The 23460-nt window shown below is 42.8% G+C and overlaps 1 protein-coding gene across 3 annotated transcripts in view; it reads left to right on the top strand.

Moving 5' to 3' along the window:
• The window catches only part of LOC121877254, a 137526-nt gene that overhangs the window by 5974 nt on the left and 108092 nt on the right, over positions 1 to 23460 (top strand). For 2 of the 3 annotated variants that reach the window (XM_042383023.1, XM_042382944.1), the window contains exons 2-4: positions 15060 to 15282; positions 15942 to 16049; positions 16720 to 16869. In XM_042383023.1, coding sequence (XP_042238957.1) covers positions 15070 to 15282; positions 15942 to 16049; positions 16720 to 16869 — 471 coding nt within the window. In that variant the 5' untranslated portion in view covers positions 15060 to 15069. The remainder of the gene's footprint in view (positions 1 to 15059; positions 15283 to 15941; positions 16050 to 16719; positions 16870 to 23460) is intronic. The other variant, XM_042383107.1, reaches the window with a different exon arrangement.

Below are 23460 nucleotides of genomic sequence, written 5' to 3'. Positions count from 1 at the left end.
CCCCCGGAGAGGGCCGATTCTGGTAGTATGTATATATATATATATATATATATATATATATATATATATATATATATATATATATATATATATATATATATATATATATATATATATATATATATATATATATATATATTTAATTATATATATATATTTATTTATTTTTTTGAGGGGGGGGGAGTTGAAGGGAGGTTATTAGAAAGGTCGGGTATGTTAAATTTTTGCTTTGGGAGGATTGTAGGTTTTGTTAGTGGCTGGTAGAGTTGGGTTATTATTAATATTTTTTATTTATTTTTTTTGCTTATACAGGTCTTCTGCAATTTGCGTGGAGGGCTTTTGCAGGTATTGTGCGTTCCTCAAGGGACGTCATTGGTGTCACTTCCTCTACAAGGACAGCCCCATTCCTTGAGGGAGGACGGCCTCATTCATTGAGGCGCGAGCAACGTCAATCTTCTGTAAGGACGGCCCCGTTTCTCGAGAGAGAATAGTCCCATTCTTTGAGGGAGAGGGCTTGTGTACAGGTACTATGCACCCCTCCCCGACCTTATTGGCTAAGGGAGGCGTCCACGTCATCTGTATGTTAGTATGGGATAGGTATGTTAGGTTTTTGTTTTGGGAGGAATGGTAGGGTGTGGTTAGGGAATGGTTGAGTTTGGTTATTTTTATTTTGGGTGGAATTGTTAGTGGAAGGTCAGTTTTGGGGGGGTGGGGGGTTGTTAGTGAATAAGCTAGGATGCTAGGGTTTTTTTTTGGAGGGGGGAGGTGTTGGAAATGCTTAAGTTGGTTGAGTTATGTATAGGAGGGGCAGGTTTTTTTTCTTTGAGTTGGAGCTTGATTCGGAGGGGGGGGGGATTGTTCTGTATGACTGGGGCAGGGTCAGGAATGGGTTTTTTTTTTAACAGAGGTTGGGTGACTTAGGTTAGGCTAAGTTAGGTTAGGTTAGGGAGGAGTGGTTGGGTGTGGGTTTGGAGGGGTGTTAGGTTTTGATATGGGGGTGGTTGTTTGTTGGGTTTCTCTTAAGGGGTGGTTGTGTTGTGTATAGGGAAGGGCATCGGGTAGCTGTATCTGGCTGATACTAATATAGGGGAGGTGGATGGGGTGTGTTTGGTCTGTTTAGTATGGAGGGATTCCTGTTTCTGAGTCTGCGTGGGAGTATGATGTCGAAGTATTCCTGCCATTGAGGGTAAGAAGTGAGGAGTGTTTCTATTTGCTTGTCTCTTAGTTGTCTCCGGTAGATGTTGAGTGGAGGGATGGAGCTGTGTTCATGTAGGTGTCCATTTGGGGTGAAGGATGACCAGTGTGTGTTATGGATGAATCTTAGTGCTTTGTTTTGTATGACTTGTAGTTACTTGGCTTTTGTTGGTGTTGCTAGCTGGAGTGTGTTAGGTGCGTATGTCAGTAGTGGGCGTATGAGGGCTTTGAATAGGTGTATTTTGGTTTTGATTGATGCGGTTCTGAGTCTGTGTATACTTCCGAGTGTTTTGTTTGCGATTGCTGACTTCGTCTTGACGTGGTGCGTCATGGTGAGGGTTGGAGTGAAAGGAGCAGTGAGGATGTGATTCCGTGTGAGTGTGGAGGTATCTATTGTGTTATCAGGAGTTGTTCTGTCGTGTAGTGTGTGCATTTGTGTGGTGATGTTGTTTATGTGGTTAAGATGTGCACTTGTTGTGTGTGTGGGGGGTGTGGGTGGAAAATGTTGTAGTGGATTTTTCCCCTACAAACGCTGTTTGTCGCTGCGTAGCCGACCCCACGAATTCCACAGTGTGTGCCTCGTGGTCTAGGTCAACCAGCGCCGCCATACATCACGGAGCGGGGGTCAACTACTAAGCCACGCCTACCCCCCACTATTTAAGACCTGACCTCGTGGTGACCTGTCTCTTTCTACCTACACCAACCAGCCAGCAACACGTCCTCCTCCTCCGCCTGCCTGGCGGTCCTCGCTCCCGCCGGCGAGCATGGCGACCCACAAGCTGTTCTCCTCGGAGCACCCTCACCAACTAGCTCTCTCTACATCACGCTTGTAACCATGCTGCCTTCCCAGCACCAAGCTGCATTGTACATCCAATACAACATGTATACAGAGAGCACATTGTGAGTTTCTATCCGACCCATCCTGAGTGTGAACACAAACATCCCAAAAACCCCACAATGTATTCTCAGTGTTGTTTTAATGTTTGTGCTACGTCAGCTGGCTCTTTGATTTTCCTACCGTTTACTAGTAGGTAATCGAAGGGGGGCTTAGCTGTTCCTCTTAGCTTGGCGATCCTTTTCCAAACTCTCTGGGGTTATGTGTTCTGTGTTCCTGGGCAGCCTCTACGAGTTTTGCCCAGTGAAATTCATGGTCGTGTCGGAGGCTGTGGATGATGTGTGTTACGTTTTAGATGCAAGAAAGCGGTTTTCTTACCGTAGAACTCAGATTCCTTCACACTGACTACTCACCCAGGAGATTATGGTGTATCACTAAGTAGAATTTCACTCTGCCCCCGGCATCCAGCTACTCTTTTCTGTTAGTATTCTATTTACTCATACATTTATTTGTTCTGTGTAGCATTCTTCCAATGAGTACCCTGTTTTATATACTTATTCTTCTTCCATTCTTTACAAATATATTTATTCTTATATATTCTTACTTATATTCTTATATGTTCTTTATCACTATATTCCTTATATTCTTATATATTCTTATATAAGTAATTCTCTTCTCAGTTCTGTATGTTCTTTACCTTAATCTTTCATGATCTATATATTTAATAATTTCTATGCTGTGTCATTAGTTCCACAATGTACATACATGTCTTATTTTTCTTTTCTTATATTTTCCAAGACTTTCATTTCGTTCATATCTATTATATTCTCAGTTTCAATGTTCTTACCTTTCGGAAGTATACTGTTTTAGTTCTGTTCTTATACATGGGTTAGTCTGGGGAACCATGTTACTCTTAGTACAACTCTTTATACTTACACAGGGTAGCTGCCACCACCCAGACTTTTCATTATATAACAGAACTCATGGAAGGGTTTTGGGTAGTGTGGTAGATGTATAGGCACGTGAGTAAGTATTATTTTCTGGGAACCAATGTTTAGAAGGAGTAGAGTGGTGATACTCAGATTACTAACTCAATATTTATTAACACAGTGAGTGGAGAAGATGCATCTTAAATTCACTCAGGCTAAAAGAACCGCAAGTAACTTATTAAGTCATCAAACACTTCAAGAACTTATTACCTCATTAAACACCTCCAAATACTCATTACTTTATTAGACAATGTTGTATTATTTCTCTGACAAATGAGATTCGGTAATTATACACAAGATATCACTGGACCCTCAGGTCTTACTTTTACAAGTAACAAATTACATCTTCAATTCTTGGTTACAACATTTAACAATCAATATATTATTCCATTGTTACTGCAAGTGGATAATATGACACACTTGACATTATCCCAAATCAAATTATAACCTCACGTTCTATCGTCATGAACATGATACTTTTCCTTCAGTTCATGTACTCAACTCACATAACATATTTCCTGGTAATATCCACATTTATGGTTTCACTGCTTAACCTGGGATTTCCATCTGTTAGTTAATCCCTCAATCAAGATACAATAATACTTAGGCATATATCGCAAGTGTCTCCATAACAAATGAAGATCGCTGTCAGGGGGTCGGTTGTAGACCGACACACGCCAAGGGAGCTGCCGCCTAAGTTGCAGGAAAAGGACTTCCCAGTTTAATCCTGTCGAATTAACGGCATCGTCCAACTCGGCTACCGACCCACGGTAGCCGATGAGTATTCAGCTCAACACACTGGCCTGGAGATACGTTGAGGAAGAGTCACGAATGCGTCAATAATTAACTTCAACTATACAAAACATACGTCTGGCAACGGTCCAGCCAATATCTAAATCTCTACGTTACTCGACTTAATTGGCACAGAAGTCACTATGTTAAAACATGAACACTGATATTCACAAAATTGACTAAGTTAAACTGAATTACTAGGCGGCGTGGAACACACGTGAACATACCTGGAGATACGTTGAGGAAGAGTCACGAATGCGTGATTCTCCCTCGTGTAGAGGTATATACGTGCACCAGCGGGGCAGCTTGGGCCTCCATATTCTGCCAGGAAGGTCGATCTTACCAACAACATACCTTCTCTACCATTTTGGATCACCGTATACTTAATTATGAACTCCGGTGTTCCTGATCAGGGTAATTTCCTATGTCTATTCATATAATCTAATCAGAGGTTGAGCTTGCCAGGAAAGGATGGAATATACACGTTGATAACATCAATTCTGCGAGCTCAGGCCTCAGGCGAACAAGGACCTATTCACAGGGAGACGTTAGATCTTGGAGATTATACCGGTTGACAGAATAATACAGGAAATTAATGACTTTCTTAAATAGACAACTGACTCTAACTAAACTACAAACATCAGATTCTCTGATGTCGGGGCGACAAAATAACATAACTTCAGTAGCGATCAGAAACTCATGGGTATTCTTAGGGAACGAAACCGATGGGTATCGTTTGTCCTGGCAGACTCAACACTCACTTACTTGACACGTCTTATTAACAATAAGGACAGTTGAAGCGTTCAACACCACTCACAATGGATCTTGAATGTTCCAACTGTAAACAGACATATCTAAGCTGACTCAAAACCAGGGTGTTCTCTCGCATTCAAATTCATTTTATAGAGAGGTTGGTTTCAGTAAGTCAGAGAAAATGGGATAACGGAGGACTGAGGCGTCTTGAAGTGATGAGAAAACGGACTCCTCAGATGGAGGACTCAAAATAAAAGCAGGGTTACATGTTTTGTGGGCTATTGAGCGTAATATAAATAATTGATTTTGGCGTTAACTGACGTGTACGACCGTGGTCGTTACAGTGTACTTGATAAATGATGATTTAATGAATTCCATTAATTTCCAACATCCATCTAAGTTGTTGATTATACTTTGTCATAACCAATCAGTCATTATCTTTGGTAATAATAATAATAGAGGGGTCACAGATACGGGCAGATAATTGCACTTACGTTTATTTGGCACAATTCCATACACTGGACTTATAATTTGCATGGATAGGTCAGTCACATTCGCGCCACAGTACTGTAAGTTATAAGGGAGAGTTTGTCAACCTGGGGAATTAATCGTTTAGGTCTATTAGGCCGGCCTGGAGTGCTCTTGTTGCAAACAGGCCCTCACCAGTGATCACTTCCTTTACAGGATGCGTTAACTTTCGCTTGACTTAACAACAATCTCGGGGATTTGCACACACAGACTCATAGCACTGGTAGGACTGTATGGCCCCTGTTCTAACTCCGCGGAGCAGGAGGTCTACTCTCACCCAAGGTCTAAAGCCCACTGACTAAAATGTAGTTTTGAGGCGTGAAATGATGATCAGTACAACACTGTCTCACTGGCCTCCCCTTATCGGCTGGCCGGGTACCTTATCTCTACCTAAACAAACAGTTGGGATGGGTTGTGCGAGAGGCCCAACGCAACCATGACAATCGCCCCTACTAAGAAAAAATTTTCTTTGGAGAATAAATTTTTAGCACCTGTATACAATCGAGAGAAAGCCTAGCCTAGACACACAATTCGACATTCACACTGTGGTGTGTGTGTAACATTAACACTGCAATGGAATGTAGTCGCCAATCGCTACTGAGGGAAAACCTCAACATATACTTTAGTTTTTTTGGCTGGAGGAAAACTCCGCGGCGAGGGCGACAATTCCCGAGCAATAGTTCATGCTAAGCGTAAGCACGCTATATTTACATTACAGCAACGTGTTGTGTGGTGTAGGGTATGTAGACATTGTTTAGGTGGCACAGGTGTTGTGTTGTGTTATATTCTCAAGTGTGGAAAGGTGTGAGAAAAAAAAATACATAACATATGACGTGCCGTTAGACGCTTGGAGGCTCGAGTCGACTGGAGTCTAGACCAACTCCACACTCATTTGGGAAGGTGACCTCTCAATCAGTTGCTCTGGTTCGCCACATGTCGAGATGGGAGGTCAGCCCCCACATTCAGGCTGCCCTTGATGTACCGGAGGACGAAGTTGAACTGCTGGAGATACAGTGCCCACCGCATCAGACGAGCATTTGCATTCTTAGATGGTCGGAGACTGGTGAGCGGCATGTGGTCTGTCTCCAACACAAACTCACCTCCGTAGAGATAGTAGTAGTACTTCTTGATGCCTTCCACCACTGCCAAAAGTTCCTTCTCAACCGTGCTGTAATTCCTCTCCGCCGGTTTCAACTTCCGACTGTGATACGCAACTGGAAAAACCTCGCCGTCTGCCTCTTGTAGTAGCACTGCGTCAACCCCATCCTGTGAAGCATCGGTCCGGAGGATGAAAGGCTTTTCCTTCCTCACCAGTTGAAGGATGGATTGCAAGCATAGCAGGTTTTTGAGGGCACTGAAAGAATCCTCTTGTTCAGGTCCCCATTGCACCTTGTTAGATGCATGTTTCTTGAGCAGGTCGGATTAAGGAAGAGCCACCACGGCAAAGTTTGGGATGAAGTTCCGGTAGTACCCTACGAGGCCCAGAAAAGACCTCATTTGTTTTTTTGTAGTGGGCCGTGGTGCATCTTGGACCATTTTTATCTTTTCATTCTGGCAGGTGCAGCGTCCTCCGCCGACAGTGTGCCCGAGGAACTGTACTGCAGCCTGACGGATCTCGCACTTGCTTGGTTTCACGGTCATGTTTTTTTGTTGGAACCTCCGGAATACCTCCTCTAAGAGTTCCAGGTGTTCCTCAAATGTTGCTGAATGGATTAACACATCGTCCACAAATGCCTCGACTCCCTTGATGCCGTTTAGGACTTGCCTCATAACGTGGTTAAAGATGGCAGGGGAGTTTGTGAGACCAAAGGGAAGGACTCTGTACTGGTAGAGGCCCCCTGGGATACCAAAGGCTGTGATCTGCCGACTCTTCGAGTCCAGTGGGATTTGGAAGAACCCCTTGGTCAGATCAAGTTTGGTAAATAACTTGGAACCAGCTTTTCTTGAAAAAATAGTTTTCTGATCACACAAAGGGTCAGCATCCACCTGGGTAATGGCATTTACTCTCCTATAATCCCCACAGATCCTGACACCCCCATCCTTTTCTCGGACGACTACCATAGGACTACAGAATGGAGACGATGATTTTGCGATGATTCCTACTGCTTCCATTTCCTCAATTTCTTGTTTGACAGTGTCCAGTTGTCGCATAAGGATAGGATAGGGCTTTACCCGAACAGGTGTAGGGCTGGTCAGTTCAATAGTGTGAGAGTTGACCCGGGCAACTCCTGGCTTATCAGAGAAGATGTCATTGTAGCGATGTAACAGAGAGCCGATGACATCTCGTTCCTCTGCTGATAGATTTCTGTTCACCTCAACGCCCGTGAAAGTCTCACTCTGGCGGGAGTGTGCAGTGACATGCCCATCCTCCTCATCACTGTCAGAGATCACTGTGGCAGCACAAGTTACCCCTGAATCACACTGGGAAGGCTCGTCCCTGTCTTCCTCAGTGGAGACTGTACCCCTGATCGGTGACGGGAAGTACTTCTCCAGCATGTTGATGTGGAACTTCTTTCGTCGAGATCCCACCTGGACGATGTAAATCAGATCCGAGACACGCTCTGCAATGTCGAATGGACCTTTCCACTGAGCCAGTAACTTATTGCGCATTGTAGGCAACAGAACCAGGCACTGGTCACCTGGCTGGAAACAACGAAGCTTGGCCTTCTTGTCATAGTAAGTCTTCTGGACCTCTTGAGCCTTTATCAGCTCTTGCTTTGCCAGTTGACAGGTTTCTTGGAGACGATCAGCTAAGTCAATGACATATGTATAAGTGGTCTTGACTTCCGGATCTGGTTCCTCATCATCCCACAGTTCCCGAAGAACCTGTAGGGGTCCTCGGACGGACCTGCCGTACATAAGCTCGAAGGGAGACTCCTTGAGTGAGCTCTGTGGCACCTCCCGGTTAGCGAACAGAAGTGGGTCAATGTAGCGCGGCCACTCCTTAGGTTGTTCTCCTGAGCATTTTCTTCAGTGTCCCATTAAACCTCTCACAGAGTCCGTTGCACATCGGGTGATAGGGTGTTGTCTTTAGCCCCTTTACCGATAACAACCACATCAACTCCTCCATCAAGGCAGAAGTAAACTGGGTCTCCCTGTCACTGAGGACTTGTTTGGGGATACCGACCCGACAGAAGATTTCCAACATGGCTTCTGCAACAGTCGTGGCCTCAATGTTCCTCAAGGGCACAGCCTCGGGCCACCTCGTGCTAAAATCAACGAAGGTGAGAATATACTTTGCCCCATCGCTCGCCCTTGGGTTTATCGGCCCCACAATGTCCAACGCCACCCACTCAAAGGGTTCAGGGATCAGTGGGAGGGGCCGTAGTGGTGCAGGTGGGACTCGCCCTCAATCACTGGTTTTCTGGCAAACATCACAAGAGCGGACTAGCCAAGCGATCTCCTGGCCCATACCTGGCCAGGAGAACGCTGCACTGATGCGATCAAAGGTCTTCTTTTTACCCATATGACCGCCAAGAGCAGTGCAATGACCTAGCTTGAACACAGCCAGGTGGTACTTGGAAGGAACCACGAACTGCAGTCGTGTTTCACCCAGAGACGTCACAGTCTCTCGGTAGAGACGGTTCCTCTTCTTTACGAACCTCGTTCGATTCCCAAATGTCTCCTTGATGGTCCCAACCATCAAATTCTTGTGTACTGAAGTGAGCGTGCTGTCATGCTCTTGCTCTTGGATGACATCCTGACTATTGATGAGATCAGACGATGTGGCAATAGCCAATGGGGTGACTCGAGGTTTTGTTTGAGCCATACCCCGAGTGACTGCAGCAGCATTAACTTGAGTCAAAGCAGCAGCATCAGTTTGGGTTGCAGCATCCACTGCACATTGCACAACTGTTTCTTGCTCCCTTGATATTTCCATTGATGAGATCATATATAGGTTCCCTCAGGACTGCTGCAGTGACCCAACCTGAGAAGAAGGGGGTGTCCACCTCAATCTTTGCCACTGGAACCGTTTGAATGTAACTATTGAAAAATATTTATTCAGATTATTGCTCATTTCTCCGTCGGTAACAGTTAGCTCTCCTGTACCTGACTGTATTGGTCCAATCTTTTCTCGTGTTTTAGTTTGATACATTTGATAGAATCCCTTGGGGTTTGCCTCTGCCTCCCTTGCTATCTTCAGTTTATTATTCCTCTTTGCTTTTCTTATCTCGGTGTTTACCCTACCTGCCAATACCTTATAATAATCTCAGAGGTAGACTTCTCCACAATTTATTCTCCTACCTATAGCCTTCCTTTGTACAATAATATTCTTAAAATAATGATTTATCCAGTTAGGGTCTTTGTTGTTTGATCTGAGTTTTCTGTATGGTATGTTCTGCCTTTGTGCATTAAGTAACTCATTATTTAAATTGTTGTGGAACTCGGCAACCTCAGGTCTCGTTATCAGGTCTCCCAGTAAGGTGAGGTCGCCCTCTGTGGGTACATTGTGAGAGGTCACCTCATGTGAGGTCATGTAGTTCACCCCCAAGCGTGATACCCCTTCATTCAGCTGCCTCTTCAAACTATGAAAGTTTGCCCTTCTGAAATCTAGGACTTAAGTGGAATTTTCCTTGTGGCTGCCCTGAAATTCTAACTGGAATCTAATTTCTTTGTGATTGCTGTTAGCAAGTTCGTTCCCTACCTCGACATTATTAATGAGGTTTTTTCTGTTTGACAGAACTAAATCGAGTATATTATTACCCCGGGAGGGTTCGGTTATATTTTGGCTTAGGAAACAGTCCTGGATTTTTTCAAGAAAATCCTCTGATTCTGAGTTACCTGTAAGGTCAATCAATCTATTTGGCTAAAGTTAAAGTCGTCTACTATACATACTTTGCTATGTATGGAAGCCCTGCCCATTTCATCCTAAATAAGTCGCTCATTAACTCTATCAAGATTAGGAGGTCTATATATTACTCCTATCATTAATTTTTCCCTACCATCGATTAGGTCTATCCAAATTGTTTCTGCATTCCTTTCTGTTTTTATTACCTTATTTATTTCACACTTCAGATTATCCCTGACATAGTTTGCTACTCCTCCTCCTTTCCTAATCTGCCTATCGGTATGGAATGATTTGTAACCTGCAATTTGGTATTTGACAGGTAACTCACGTGAGTCTAGGTTTATCCATGTTTCGGTGAATGTTATTATGTCGATTTTTTCGGTACATACCAACGCCCTGATTTCATCTATTTTGTTTCTCATACTTCTGCAGATTGCGTAGTAGACATTTAAGTTAGTCGTGTTCTGAGTCCTGTCTTTGTCTCGTTTATGTTTTAACTCCCTGCATAATTTAGTTTTTCCATAATTCCTAGCACTATTTCCGTGTAACCTTTCACTTTGCTTACCCGCTCCCACTGCAGTCTCCTCCACCCCTGTGCTCATATGTTCTCTTAGCAGTTTAAAGGCTTCGACATCTTTTGAACCGCTCGGGGCCGGGTGCAATGTAGTGTTGGAATTGGAGGGCAGGAGTGTTAGTAATGACGATGTCTGGTGTGCCTCTGCCGTGACCAGAGTAGAATGTGGGGAAGAAAGGTCCAATGCGTGTTTTTTGTGTGACCAGAGTGTGTAGTTGTTGGCCGTGGGGGTCTATGCGGTTGTGTTGGAATGCAGTGTGATGTGCATTAAGGTCGGCCATTAGTATTACAGGTGGGTGTGTGTTGTTAAAGATGGAGTTTAGGTCTGTAAGCCTGTAAGCCTGATATATAGGAAGAATCTCAACACCATCCATCATCACTACATATAACACCATCCATCATCACTACATATAACACCATTCATCATCACTACATATAACACCACCCATCATCACTACATATAACAACATCCAGCATCACTACATATAACACCATTCATCATCACTACATATAACACCATCCATCATCACTACATATGAACACCATCCATCATCATCACTCATCACTATATAACACCACCCATCATCACTACATATAACAACATCCAGCATCACTACATATAACACCATTCATCATCACTACATATAACACCATCCATCATCACTACATATGAACACCATCCATCATCACTACAGATCGGTAAAGTAGGTTCCGAGATTCCTGTGCGGACACACAAGTACACATACTTCTTTGTTTTATATATATATATATATATATATATATATATATATATATATATATATATATATATATATATATATATATATATATATATTCGGAGTACCGTTTTGGTTCAGTGGAATGACCATGGTCAATTAAATTACAATTACATGATTATCATTTAAATTACAATTATAATATAACTGATAACTTTTTCAATTACAATTACAATTCCTATTATCTTGTAATTAATTATAACACTAGTTGACAAGGGTTCGGTAACATGGATCAAATACGCTGCACTTTATTAATTTTGAGCTGATTTCAAATATGTCAATAAAAAAATGTGAGTCACGTAACATTTTTATGATATACAGTATGTGTGAATGTAGTGGAGGAATATAAGATACGTATTTGTGTTGGTAGTGATATATTATTAAATGCAAGGTTAGCAAAACTGAACAGGAGAATTGGGGAGACTACAACGCCGAGGTTGTGTTAATTCACCAAATTCACCAAATTGAGTATCCAAATGTACCTTCGGCAATAAGGCCCGTTCCTCACGGAGAAGGCCTCCCTATACCTACCCCACCGGTTAATTTGGAAGAGCTCTCAACTTCGGATGAGGAAATTGAGGAAGAAATCCCAAAATCATCCCATGATCCTCCTTTTATTGACCAGACTTCCAATGAACCACATCTTATAGAACAAAGTGAACTTAATGATCTTGTACGTGATCTCCGTCTGTCAAAACAGAAGGCGGAACTTTAAGCAACAAGACAGCAGGAATGGAACTTGCTAGCGAAACAGGCAAGAATTTCTGTTATTAGGAAAAAAAATATTACAATATCTTCATTCTACTGTATGCAGGAGTCCCTCTGTGTGTGTACTGAGGTAGATGGACTGATGTCAGAGTTGGGAGAAAAACATGACCTAGAGGAATGGCGGCTTTTCATAGATTCCTCCAAGTTTAGTTTGAAAGCAGTATTGTTGCATAATGGGAACCAGAAGCCTTCAGTTCCAGTAGCGCATTCTGTAGGTTTGAAGGAAACGTATGGTAGTATGGAGAAAATACTGACCGCTATTGAAACAAGGAGTATAAGATGGCGGATCTGCGGCGATTTGAAGGTTATAGCCCTTCTACTCGGCCTTCAAGGAGGGTTCACGAAATATTGCTGTTTTCTGTGTTTATGGGACAACAGGGCAAGACAAAAACACTACAACATAAAGGACTGGCCAAAGAGAAAAGTGTTTGTTCCAGGAAAAAGCAACGTTAAATATACTCCCCTGGTAGACCCAAACGATGTACTTCTACCTCCTTTACACATCAAGCTGGGACTAATGAAGGATTTTAAGAAGGTTATTGACCAACAAGGTGATGGGTTCGTGTACTTGAGGGAAAAATTCCCACAGCTTAGTAATGCTAAAGTCAAAGAGAGTATCTATGTTGGTACACAGATAAGAAAGTTACTTCGTGATGACAACTTTGAAAACAAACTGAATGAAAATGAGCTAGCTGCATGCAAATCCTTCACATCTGTAGTCAAGGGGTTTCTTGGAAACAAGAAGGAAGAAAACTAATGCCAACTTGTAGAGGAACTCTTAAAAAACTACAAAAAATTAAGATGCAGGACGTCCCTGAAGTCCACCTTTTGCACTCGCACTTGGAATTTTTTCCTGAGAATCTGGGGGCGGTTAGTGATGAACAGGAAAGGTACCAGGGTAGAAGGGATCCTGCCATGATGTGGGACTGTTGCTGGTTTTTACAATCGGAGGATAATACAATACATAAAGGATGAAATAAAATAACAAATGCCCATACAGTGGCTAATTTAATACTTGTTGTGTCTTCGTATGATTGTTTTTATTCTTTATTGAATTTTAGTGTGATGACGTGGAAAAAAGTAACAGTAATAACAGGATAAATGGTATTTTTCAGTTTTTGTATTTGTAAGATTGAATTTTTTGTATTACAAATAAACTGTACGTGCCAGATAATTTTTATTGCCAGATTTGAAATCAACACCTCAAAATTACCAAACAGAAGCTGCTCTGAACCATGTTACCGTTTTTTTCTAATTTGTTGCCTAGTGTTACATTTCAATTAAGTTACAAATACAATTACTCCAACCCTGTTTACAACTGTGACGTCCGAGAGCTGTACATTGTGGGTAAAACAAATGCTTGGCGTCCTTAGGCAACTGTACATGTCAAGTTCAAGTTGACAACCTAAAACAACTTCCTTGTGACCCTTTTCCCACTTAATTTCTAAAGAGATATCATCATTATTTTTGTCAGTATTATGAATTATATAAAACACAAATATATGATGCATATTTGCATTGTAAAATGGTACATAAAGAAGCGTAAGTTATGGCTGTGGCTGGCAACCCACTAGGGGCAGGACGTCATATACGAGTACATCAGGACTAAAACAGTATCCTTGATATACATGACGTCACGGGCCCCTATGCAAAAGTGTCTAAGACTTCGTAAAAATGCATCTGGGCTCTATAAGACAAGGATCATGTAAACACAAGATATGTCAGCAGTCTTGGAAAAGCTCACAAACTCGGCCAAAATCAGTTGTTATTGCTTAGGAGAAATATGATAAAAAATTTTCCCAAATATAGACACACGCTACTCCGAATCAGAGATGCGATTCTTATCACAATTGCCTCAGGAGAAAATCAATCTCTACTCAAAAGAGACTCATAACTGTCCTAAAGTCAGCCATGTTTGCTGAGTGACTTTCTAGTCTGTCTGGAAATAAACCCTGATGATATTGTGGACATATTTACTCTTATAAGGGATCGTAAGCCATCCCTGCGTAACACAGGTAGTAGGAAGGCAACCTATTATCTCTGTATAATGTCATTGAGGAAATATAGTGGATAATTTACCTTTTCAATGTAGCTAGAGATAGATGTCTAATGGTAGACCCTACTGCCATATGGCATCATAAAAATTATGACCAAGTCCCAGGTTGCTGATCTGTTTCTCTCTTTTGATCTTTTTTATTTGTTATTATTTCTTTGTGGTTCTTTATTATTATTATTATTATTATTATTATTATTATTATTATTATTATTATTGTTATTATTATTGTTATTATATTATTATTACAGTGTTAATATTATTATTGTTATCATTACTATTATCTTATGTTATTTTTAATTGTGCATTTTTTATTATAAATTTTATTTATTATGAATTATTATTATTATTATTATTATTATTATTATTATTATTATTATTATTATTATTATTATTATTGTTGTTATTAATATTGTTATTATTATTATTATTGTTATTATTGTTGTTATTGTTGTTGTTCTTGTAGGCTACCCCAGGCCCCGATGTGGGTCAGTGACCTGTGCCCGTTGGGTTAATCCCTGTAAAAAAAATAATGTCTAAATACATTACGTGCCTCTTATGGACTATTATTCCAAATAAACAGTTGACGTCCTTTTATTTATTTGAAGTTGCATGTATTTTTCATGGATCCTCCCCTCCCCTCCCCTTTCCTCCCATATGGTTTAGCTGGTTCTGCCACTGCCTGGCCAGGTGCCCAGTGTACCCACCCCTAAATCCGGCCCTCATTAAAACAGTTTTCTATGTGTTAAAAGACCTTAATTGTTGCATCACTTGCACGTATTATAATTGCAACGGTGAGATAGAATCTTGTCGTTTGTGTGCTTTCGACTTAGAAACAAGTAATAATTATTATCCTCTGTTTTGTTTTTCGGTTGTAGATACTTGAAATTTGTCTGCGTTAAGCTCTGGAATCTAAGATGAACCATGTAAACTGAAGCAAGCAATAGTCATTTACAATAAGTGGTTAGGATATCAAAACATAATCTCAATCCTGTGCATGAATTCCAGACTGAAGACTATGCACTCAGTAATGTGTACCGCAGAGGTGGTGATGATGGCAGTAATAGAGGTGATGATGATTATGATGGTGGCGAGAGACTTCAGTGTGAATGCTCAGGCGCCGACCTCCCTCCCTCCTATCGACCTGGTACACCAAGTCGTCCTGGACCAAACAGGGAAATACGTCATGCGGTGGACGCCCCGTGACAACGACATTATCATCGAGGTTCAGGTTGGTGATGTGAGATGTCTGATGTCTTGCGCAGGTATTAGTTTGCATGGGGTAGAAATATAACTGAAAAGACTTCGTAACTGTTAAATAGTCCGCGTTCATATGAAAGGGCTTAAATTTTCTTAAATTTTGTCTCGGGTTCACGCTTGCGAGCAGCACAAGGGGTTTAGGTTAGGATGCTTCGAGTTGTTATATGTCAAAAGTGGCTCATAAATATAATTACTTAACGTTCAAAGAAACATGACGTGCTGGGTAATTCATTCTGATAATTTTGTAAACTAGAACTGTTCCATAACTACCAAAATTATCATACATAAGGAGCAGTTAGCGATAATAGTCCAATTCTTATGTATCCAGCTATGTAAATTGTATTTATTTCAACGCTCAAGAATTATGCAGATGAGAATTTAAGGTCACAGTTTGTTCCTTTATTTTTAGTTTACCTTCCATGGGGTGAGCATTGCATAGCCTGATGTTTTAGGTCGACCTGTTTTTGCCGGTTAAGTTTTACTATCCTTCGAGGATGGCACTCCTATAGTCCCGAAGTACTTAAGCCTGTTTATACACATAAAAACTTTTGTTAAATATAATACTGCAAGCGTCATGTTAATTGAGAATTTACCCTAACACCTATAATACCAAGCTTCCTCTTCTTGTAGGTGGCGACGACTGGGTACGTGGGCCTCGGGTTCTCTCCCAATGGTGGTATGAAAGGCGCCGACATAGTGTTAGGCTGGGTGGACGAATCTGGCGAGGTCTTCCTGAATGTGAGTATAGTTCCAGATAATAACGACTACCTTCACCCACAATTTATTTCAACAAGCAGGTTAATAATTATCACACAAGCTCTACATCATATTTTACACAGATTTGACCTTGATTTATAACCTTTCACCTTTCTTCATCAGAGCTTTTTTTTCATTAGTTAAATATCATATGCTTCATGAATGTTGGTACACATTTTTTTCAATTATTGTTTTATGGCGCATTAATATAGAAGAAAATAATTTATGATATTGTGTTAGTTTAAGAATTTGAACAAATACCCCCCCTCCCCCCAAAAAAACGATAACTGTGGGCGGGGGATGCTTCCAGTGATGCATTCTGACCAGTATACTGAATGTTTTAAGAAAAAAAACCTTCTAGTGAATACACGTTGTATATCAGAGTCAACATTCAGGATTAGAAAAAATGCCTAATCCCCCTTCCCCTTCACACACACGTAAAAGGTGAACTAATCTCATGGAGAACTAAGTCTTGTTTATTACTGTTTATTAATATCGATTTTTCGACTGCAGTGATTGAGTAAACTTTTATTTTTTAACTTTACCATTGACTTAATTTTCCCATATTAAACCATTTTGTTCAGACACTCAAGGATTCAGTGCAAGAAGCTAATTATCTCTTTCCCCTCCGGGTGGGAATGATTCTCCCCAGGACCGATACTCCAACGGGTATGAGCCACCAAGTGTGGACGAGTCTCAGGACGTGGAGCTGCTAGGAGGGTACCAGAATGACACCCACACAGTCCTGAGGTTCTCCCGCTCGTGGAACACCTGCGACCATGGCTCTGACTATCAGCTTTCAGTAAGACACAAAGTCATCAATCAGTTTACTTAAGTTGTTTACCATCAACCTTGTAGTTACAATGTCATTACACTCACTATTTTCTTTTTATTCTTATGCCCTTTTCTGCTATTTTGCGGGATGGCCAAAATTAAGATGAAATACATGAAATGTTTCTCTTCAATCAATATCATTCTTCCGTTATTACTGTTGTAATAGATGTATTCTTCTATGACACTCCACTTTTACAACAAGAACTCATTTGTCTAACTTTTTTATCCCAGTTACTTCACATAATCAGGCATAAGAACAAAAGAAAATAAGGAGTCTGCAATAGGCCGGTTGGCCTGTCGAGAGTTACTACCACACACTATCATCCATGAATCTATCTAGCCTCCTTTTGAAACTTTCCAGCGTTCCAGCACTTACTACACAGTTGCTAAGCTTGTTCCACTCGTCTACCACCCTATTTGTGAACCAGTTCCTTCTTATCTCCCTCCTAAACCTAAACTTATCCAACTTAAATCCGTTGCTACGAGTCTATCCTGCTCGGATATTATAAGAATTTTATCTATATCTCCTCTATTGATTCCTTTCGCCCACTTAAATACTGCTATCATATCTCCCCGCACTCTTCGTCTTTCTAGGGAATGCAAGTTTAGTTTCTTTAATCTATCTTGATATGGGAGGTTTCTAAGTCCCGGACTTAATTACCCATCTGTAACACATAGCTCAGGCTCTCAACTGGCCCAGCCATGTTAATACAATAGTATGATTTTTAATCGACTCTGTATCTGTGTTCTTCTGGCCAAGTAAACTGTTTCAATCAATGTTTCAATCAAATTTTCCAAATAGCGCTGGATACCATGTTCTTCCCTTGTATACGCTCTGCTCTTTTCAAGATGTTCATCCACCTCACTTTTAGTGCTTCCTCCACCTCTCCCATCAATCTGAAGGGTCTTTCTCCACCCGTACCATCCACCTCTGAATTGTATACTTGTTCAATCTTTCACTTCCAATTTTCTAAATATGTCTAGAACACCTGATCTACTCTCTGCCTGGCGCTTCTTTCTAATCCACATCTCTCTTCTTGTTTACCTTTTCTCTGCTTCCTTTATGCTTCAAATATTGTACTCAAGCACTTCATTTATGTCACTTAATCTTTTCCTTTCAGAATCAATGTTTCACGCTCATCTTGGTTCATCAATTCCTATATACCTGTATATATATTCTAACCGTTATCGCGTTTCCTGACTTTACATTATCCTCTTCACATTGATCGGCCTGTTAGCCGATTGGGTGGTCGGTAACGCGCTGCTGGTAAGTGCGCGTGCGTGTGCACGCCCGCACACAGGGTGGTGTAATGCGTCTGGTGTGGCAGCATTATGCTAGTGTTAAGATGCAAGCACTACTTGCTTCAGCTCGCTTTCAGCTACCGCCGCTGGCTAGCCCTCGTGGCGAACAGGAAAGGAACTTGCATAAGTCTTCCCCTGTCATTACACAGCCTCTTCACCGTCAAGACTCATGCTGTGCCTCCTCGTGGCAACACACTGTAACTGGGTGCCTCGTGGGCCCAGGCTAGACCAGTAGGGGATCTCGGAGTAGCAGTGGGCCCTAGAGGGACAGCGCATAGGCCCACTGGCGTGTGGACACGTCGTAGCACCTACCAACGACTGACCCGCTGCCTTGCGGATTAATCTTGGAATGTTTAATGCTACTGGAGTAAACCCCGAATGAAAAATCTGTGGTGGAGTTCCGCATCAGGCAGACATACTTACAGAGCTCCAACGGCAGTAAAGGCGGAAGAGGTGACCACCAAGGGAACCCAACAAATACACCGGTGGACGAAGGCAATGCATGATGGACAGGCTACTAAGGCGAAACCAAACAAATTGGGCTATCGGCAGTCCAGTGCAACTCTCCCTCTCCCCAGTCTTTGCAACACTTGCACCACTGGATAAGGAAAGGGGAAAGCCAAGATGTGTGGTTGCAGCCTGCGCTCCTGCCTCACCACCTAAATCAACTCATACGCAGCCATCATTCAGCTCATCATACTCCTCATCATCATCATCAAACCCCTATACCCCTAAAAGTTCTATGACGACGGACAAGTGGGGAAGGGGACAGGCAGAGATGACTGCCGGGAGTCTCTAGTCACAACTCTGTACATGGGTGGTACAGATAAGATGGTCGCTTATGCACTGTGATCTAGGCCTTAGTACAATCCGGCTCCTGTCTATACGACTGAGCAGCCCTTTCGAGGAGCCACTCTGTTCACACCACATGGGGAGGGGGCTAGAAAAGGTGCCCTAAACATAGCCTGCATAAAGAAACAACCTGACTGGGCAACCGCACCCAGTAAGGTCATCCTTATGCAGTCGAAAACACAATCGTAATCATAGATCAAATCAAAAACAAACTATGCAACCTCTTATGCTCGCTGCATGGAATGTCAGGACTCTTCTGGATACTGGCACAAATGAGTGTTATAAAAGAACATCCGCCTTTGTGGCAAAAGAGCTGGCTAGGTATAACATCGACATAGCAGCCATTAGTGAGTCCCGGCTTCCAAACGAGGGTCGTCTCATAGAACAGGGGGTCTGGCTATACTGTACCTTCTTCTGGAAGAGTAAGTCTGCTGTGGAGAGAAACTGCATTTTTGGAGCTGGCTTTTCCATCCACCAACGCATCCTACACAGGCTAACTAAAGTGCCTGTCGGATCAACGAGCGCTTCATGATGCTCTGAGATCAACTGAATCACTCACGTCATGCCTTTTTTATCAGAGCATACACCCCAACACTTGATGCAAAGGACGACATCAAGGAAGCCTTTTACGCCGACCTCGACAGAGTGCTAACCTCCATCCCCAGAGAAGGTAAGGTTGTGCTCCTTGGTTTCTTCAATGCCAGAGTTGGCAGAGATGATGACATTTGACAGAGAACCATAGGGAGAAATGGACTAGGCTAGTGTAATCCCAATGTTCTACTCCTCCTTAGCAAGTGTGCTGCACACAACCTCGCTATCACCAATATATTGTTTACTCAGGCTGACAAGTTCAAGGGTTCATGGCATCACCCACGATCCAAACACTGGCACCTCATTGACTACAACATTGTCAGAGAAAGAGTTCGCTGAGATGTCCTCATCACCTGAGCCATGAGTGGCTCAGACCACTGCGATTCTGAACATCGGCTCGTCAGAGCCAAGCTTTCACTTCACATCGCCCCAAAATGGCGAAGGCAGCAAGCCTCCAGAAGAGGTTTTAACACTAAGCGTCTGGAGGATCCAGTGGTAGCACATGCTTTCAGAGAGCAGCACCAACATGGGCTGATAAACAACCCGACAACAAACAGCCCAAATCCCAGTGCTCATTGGGATATTCTCGACACTGTCATGACAAAAACCTGCAGAGAGACCCTCGGCCAGATCGAAAGAATACACCAGGACCAAAGCTGATACCTACCTCAAGAAGAAAGCAGCGGCCCAGTGTGAACTTCTCAATCTACTGAACGACTGTTTTAAAAATAAAGCATGTGAAACGCAAAAACTTGCAGATCAACAGAAGATACGCGAATTTTTCAATTCCACAAAAAAACATTTTATGGGCCAATCACTCATGGTGCAGTCCCCTTCCGCCCATTCATTGGTAACTCCCTAATTAAAGACGAAGAAGGCATCTTTCAACGCTAGAAAGAGCACTACCATTCACTGCTCAACCGAAACACTGATGTGGATGTCCTGACTACCCAGCAGGTCCCTCAGCATCCAGAGCTGACCCACCTCAGCTATCCCCCAACCTTGGATGAGGTAGTTACTGCAATCAAACAGATGAAAAATAACAAAGCCTCAGGGTCTGATGGAATCCCAGCCAAGGTGTATAAGGCAGGAGGACCTCTGCTTACTAGCCATCCCCACTCTCTTCTGGAGAATATATGGGAAAAGGAAGAAATCCCCCAAGCTCCTAAAGACGTCTCCACCGTCAATATTTATAAGAGAAAGGGTGACCGGTCAGACTGTGGCAACTACTGCGGGATCTCGCTGCTGTCCGTAGCTGGCAAGATTATCGCCCAAGTCCTCCTCAACAGACTTCTTCCTGAGGCCGAAAACTTCCTCCCAGAATCTCAATGTGGCTTTAAACTAACACGTAGCACCACTGACATGTTCTTTGCTGCCCGGCAGAGAGCGGTTAAAGTGCAGAGAACCTCGTCGTGACCTGTACATGGCCTTTATCGACCTAACCAAGGCCTTCTACTCGATGAACGGGGAACACCTGTGGCGGACCCTCAGCCGTTTTGGCTGCCCACCAAAATTCATCGTGATTGTGAGGTAACTCTACGATGGCATGAACGGCTGTGTCCTGCACAATGACACCCAGTCTGAGTTCTTCCCCATCCAAACGGGGGTAAAACAAGGATGTTACTGGCACCAACTCTCTTTTTCAATTTCTTGGCTGCTTTCCTTACTTATGCCGGTACCAATTTAGCCGGCGGGATGGACTTCGAGTCCTGGATGAAGGGCGTTTTCAACATAAGACGACTCCAGGCAGGAACAAAAGTGTCGGCAGCTTCCATTACTGAGCTTCAGTATGCAGACGACCTCACCCTTGTCGCTCACACTGAATGCTACCTACAGTAGATCATGAGCACCTACGCAGATGCACACTTCGGCCTTGAGGTGAATGTATATAAGACTCAAATTCCCTTTCAACCTGGCCCTGGTTCAGCCACACATCCACCATCCATCTAGCTTAAACTTACTACCCTCTCTAATGTTACCCACTTTCGGTATTTCGGCTCCCACCTGTCCACCGCTGCGGACATCAATGAAAAGATTCAACATCGGATGAGATGTGCATCTCAAGCCTTTGGCAGACTCCGTACCCGTGTCTTTAACTGTAGTGAGCTGAAATTATCTACAAAGTTGCACGTATATCGAGGAGTGGTCCTCCCCACCCTGCTATATGGTAGCAAGACATGGGTCACATACAGGAAGCACCTCAAGACACGTGAAAACTTTCACCATCGTAGTCCATGTTCCATTCTCTGAGTTCGCAGGGAAGACAAGAGAAGAAATGCCAGAATTTTCGCCGACACTAGCTATAGGAGCATCGAGGCTACCATTAGCCATGAAAAACTACGCTGGACTGGCCATGTTACCCGCATGGTCGACAGCAAACTGCCAAAGCAGCTACTTTACAGTCACCTAACGAATAGCAAAGGCATCGCTGGAGGGCAACTGAAAAGGAATAAGGATAGTCTTAAGACAAACCTGAAAAAGTGCCAAATCGAGCCCCTCACCTGGTAGATGATTACTCCACACAGTAAAGCCTCGAGGAGCACCACACAAGAAGGTGTCAGTACTTTCGAGTTAGCCCGAATGCATACCGAGGCAGACAAGCACCAATGCCGGTAAGACGCTGCCGCCTCCCCTCCTGCACTAGATATAGCCCTCCACATGTACAACATCTGTAAATGACCCTGCTGGTCCCATATCGGCCTCTTTATTCACCTCAGAACTCATCAACGTAGGTGATATCCTTAATAACTCATATCATTGTATCATCGCTGGATGATCGCCATACTCAATTTCGAGTGACAGCAAAGTAGTAGTAGTTGTGCTGTAATTGTCAGGATGATCGTCTCGCAAGCTAGAGAACCAGGGTTCAATCCCCGTGCAGGGTGAAATTGTGGGCAAGTTTCTTTACGCCTTTTGCCTTTGTCTACCCAGCAGTAATTTGAACCTGGATGTTAATTGATTTGCGGATCGTGTTCCGGGGTAATGGTTAGCCAGTGCAGTTGGCGAGTTGCCCGGTGTTCTCGGACTGTTTCTTGACACTGGGTCATGCAACTCTTTAACTTAGGGTGTGGTTATGATGTTGGCTACAGCTTCTATATCCTAAGCAAATTCTCGCCTAGGTGGCCCTCGGATCAGCCATCCTCGATCTAGAGGCGCAACCATTACTTATTTTAGTAGCTGGTAAGTACTGGGCAGGTACTGACTCTACAGTAGGTATAATGCATTTGAACATGCGGCAGTGTCGGTTAAGTCTGGTCTTGAATGAGATCATACTCGGTGCCATTACAACATTCTCTGGCAGGTTATTCCAAGAGATCACAACTCTCACTGCAAAAAAGTTTGATATGACAAATTTCTGTGCTTGTGGCTTCTTTACCCGGAGGTTGTGACCTCTAGTGGGCTGTGCAGGTATGAACACTCGACTGATTAATATTCTGTGAGGTAATTATGCACTTCTATTAAATCATCTCTTGCTCGTCTGTAGTATAAGCTAGGTAACTGCAGTCGTTCTATTCTCTCTGGGTTGTTGAGGTGTCGGAGTGCAGCCCCCAGTTTGTTGGCCAACTTTTGTAACAGCCGTAGCAAGCCTTGATGCCACCCCCACCCCCCCGAAAATAGTCATTGATGAATCTAATTTTAATTTATACAAATAATGCGACATGAAGAGGGAATATTTGGTGCTACTATAGCTTAGATTAGATTAGGTTAGGTTAGGTTATGTTAGTAGCACTGAATATTTTGACAATGCTAATCATCGGTTATGCCGAGGTATAATTTTGTATTATAATTTTGGTGAGCTTGGTGTTCTAATTAT

Source organism: Homarus americanus, unplaced genomic scaffold (assembly GCF_018991925.1).
Source record: "Homarus americanus isolate GMGI-L3 unplaced genomic scaffold, GMGI_Hamer_2.0 scaffold51859, whole genome shotgun sequence".
NCBI lineage: Eukaryota > Metazoa > Arthropoda > Malacostraca > Decapoda > Nephropidae > Homarus > Homarus americanus.
Note: the sequence above shows the minus strand (reverse complement) of the source record. Positions and strands in the feature narration are given on the sequence as shown.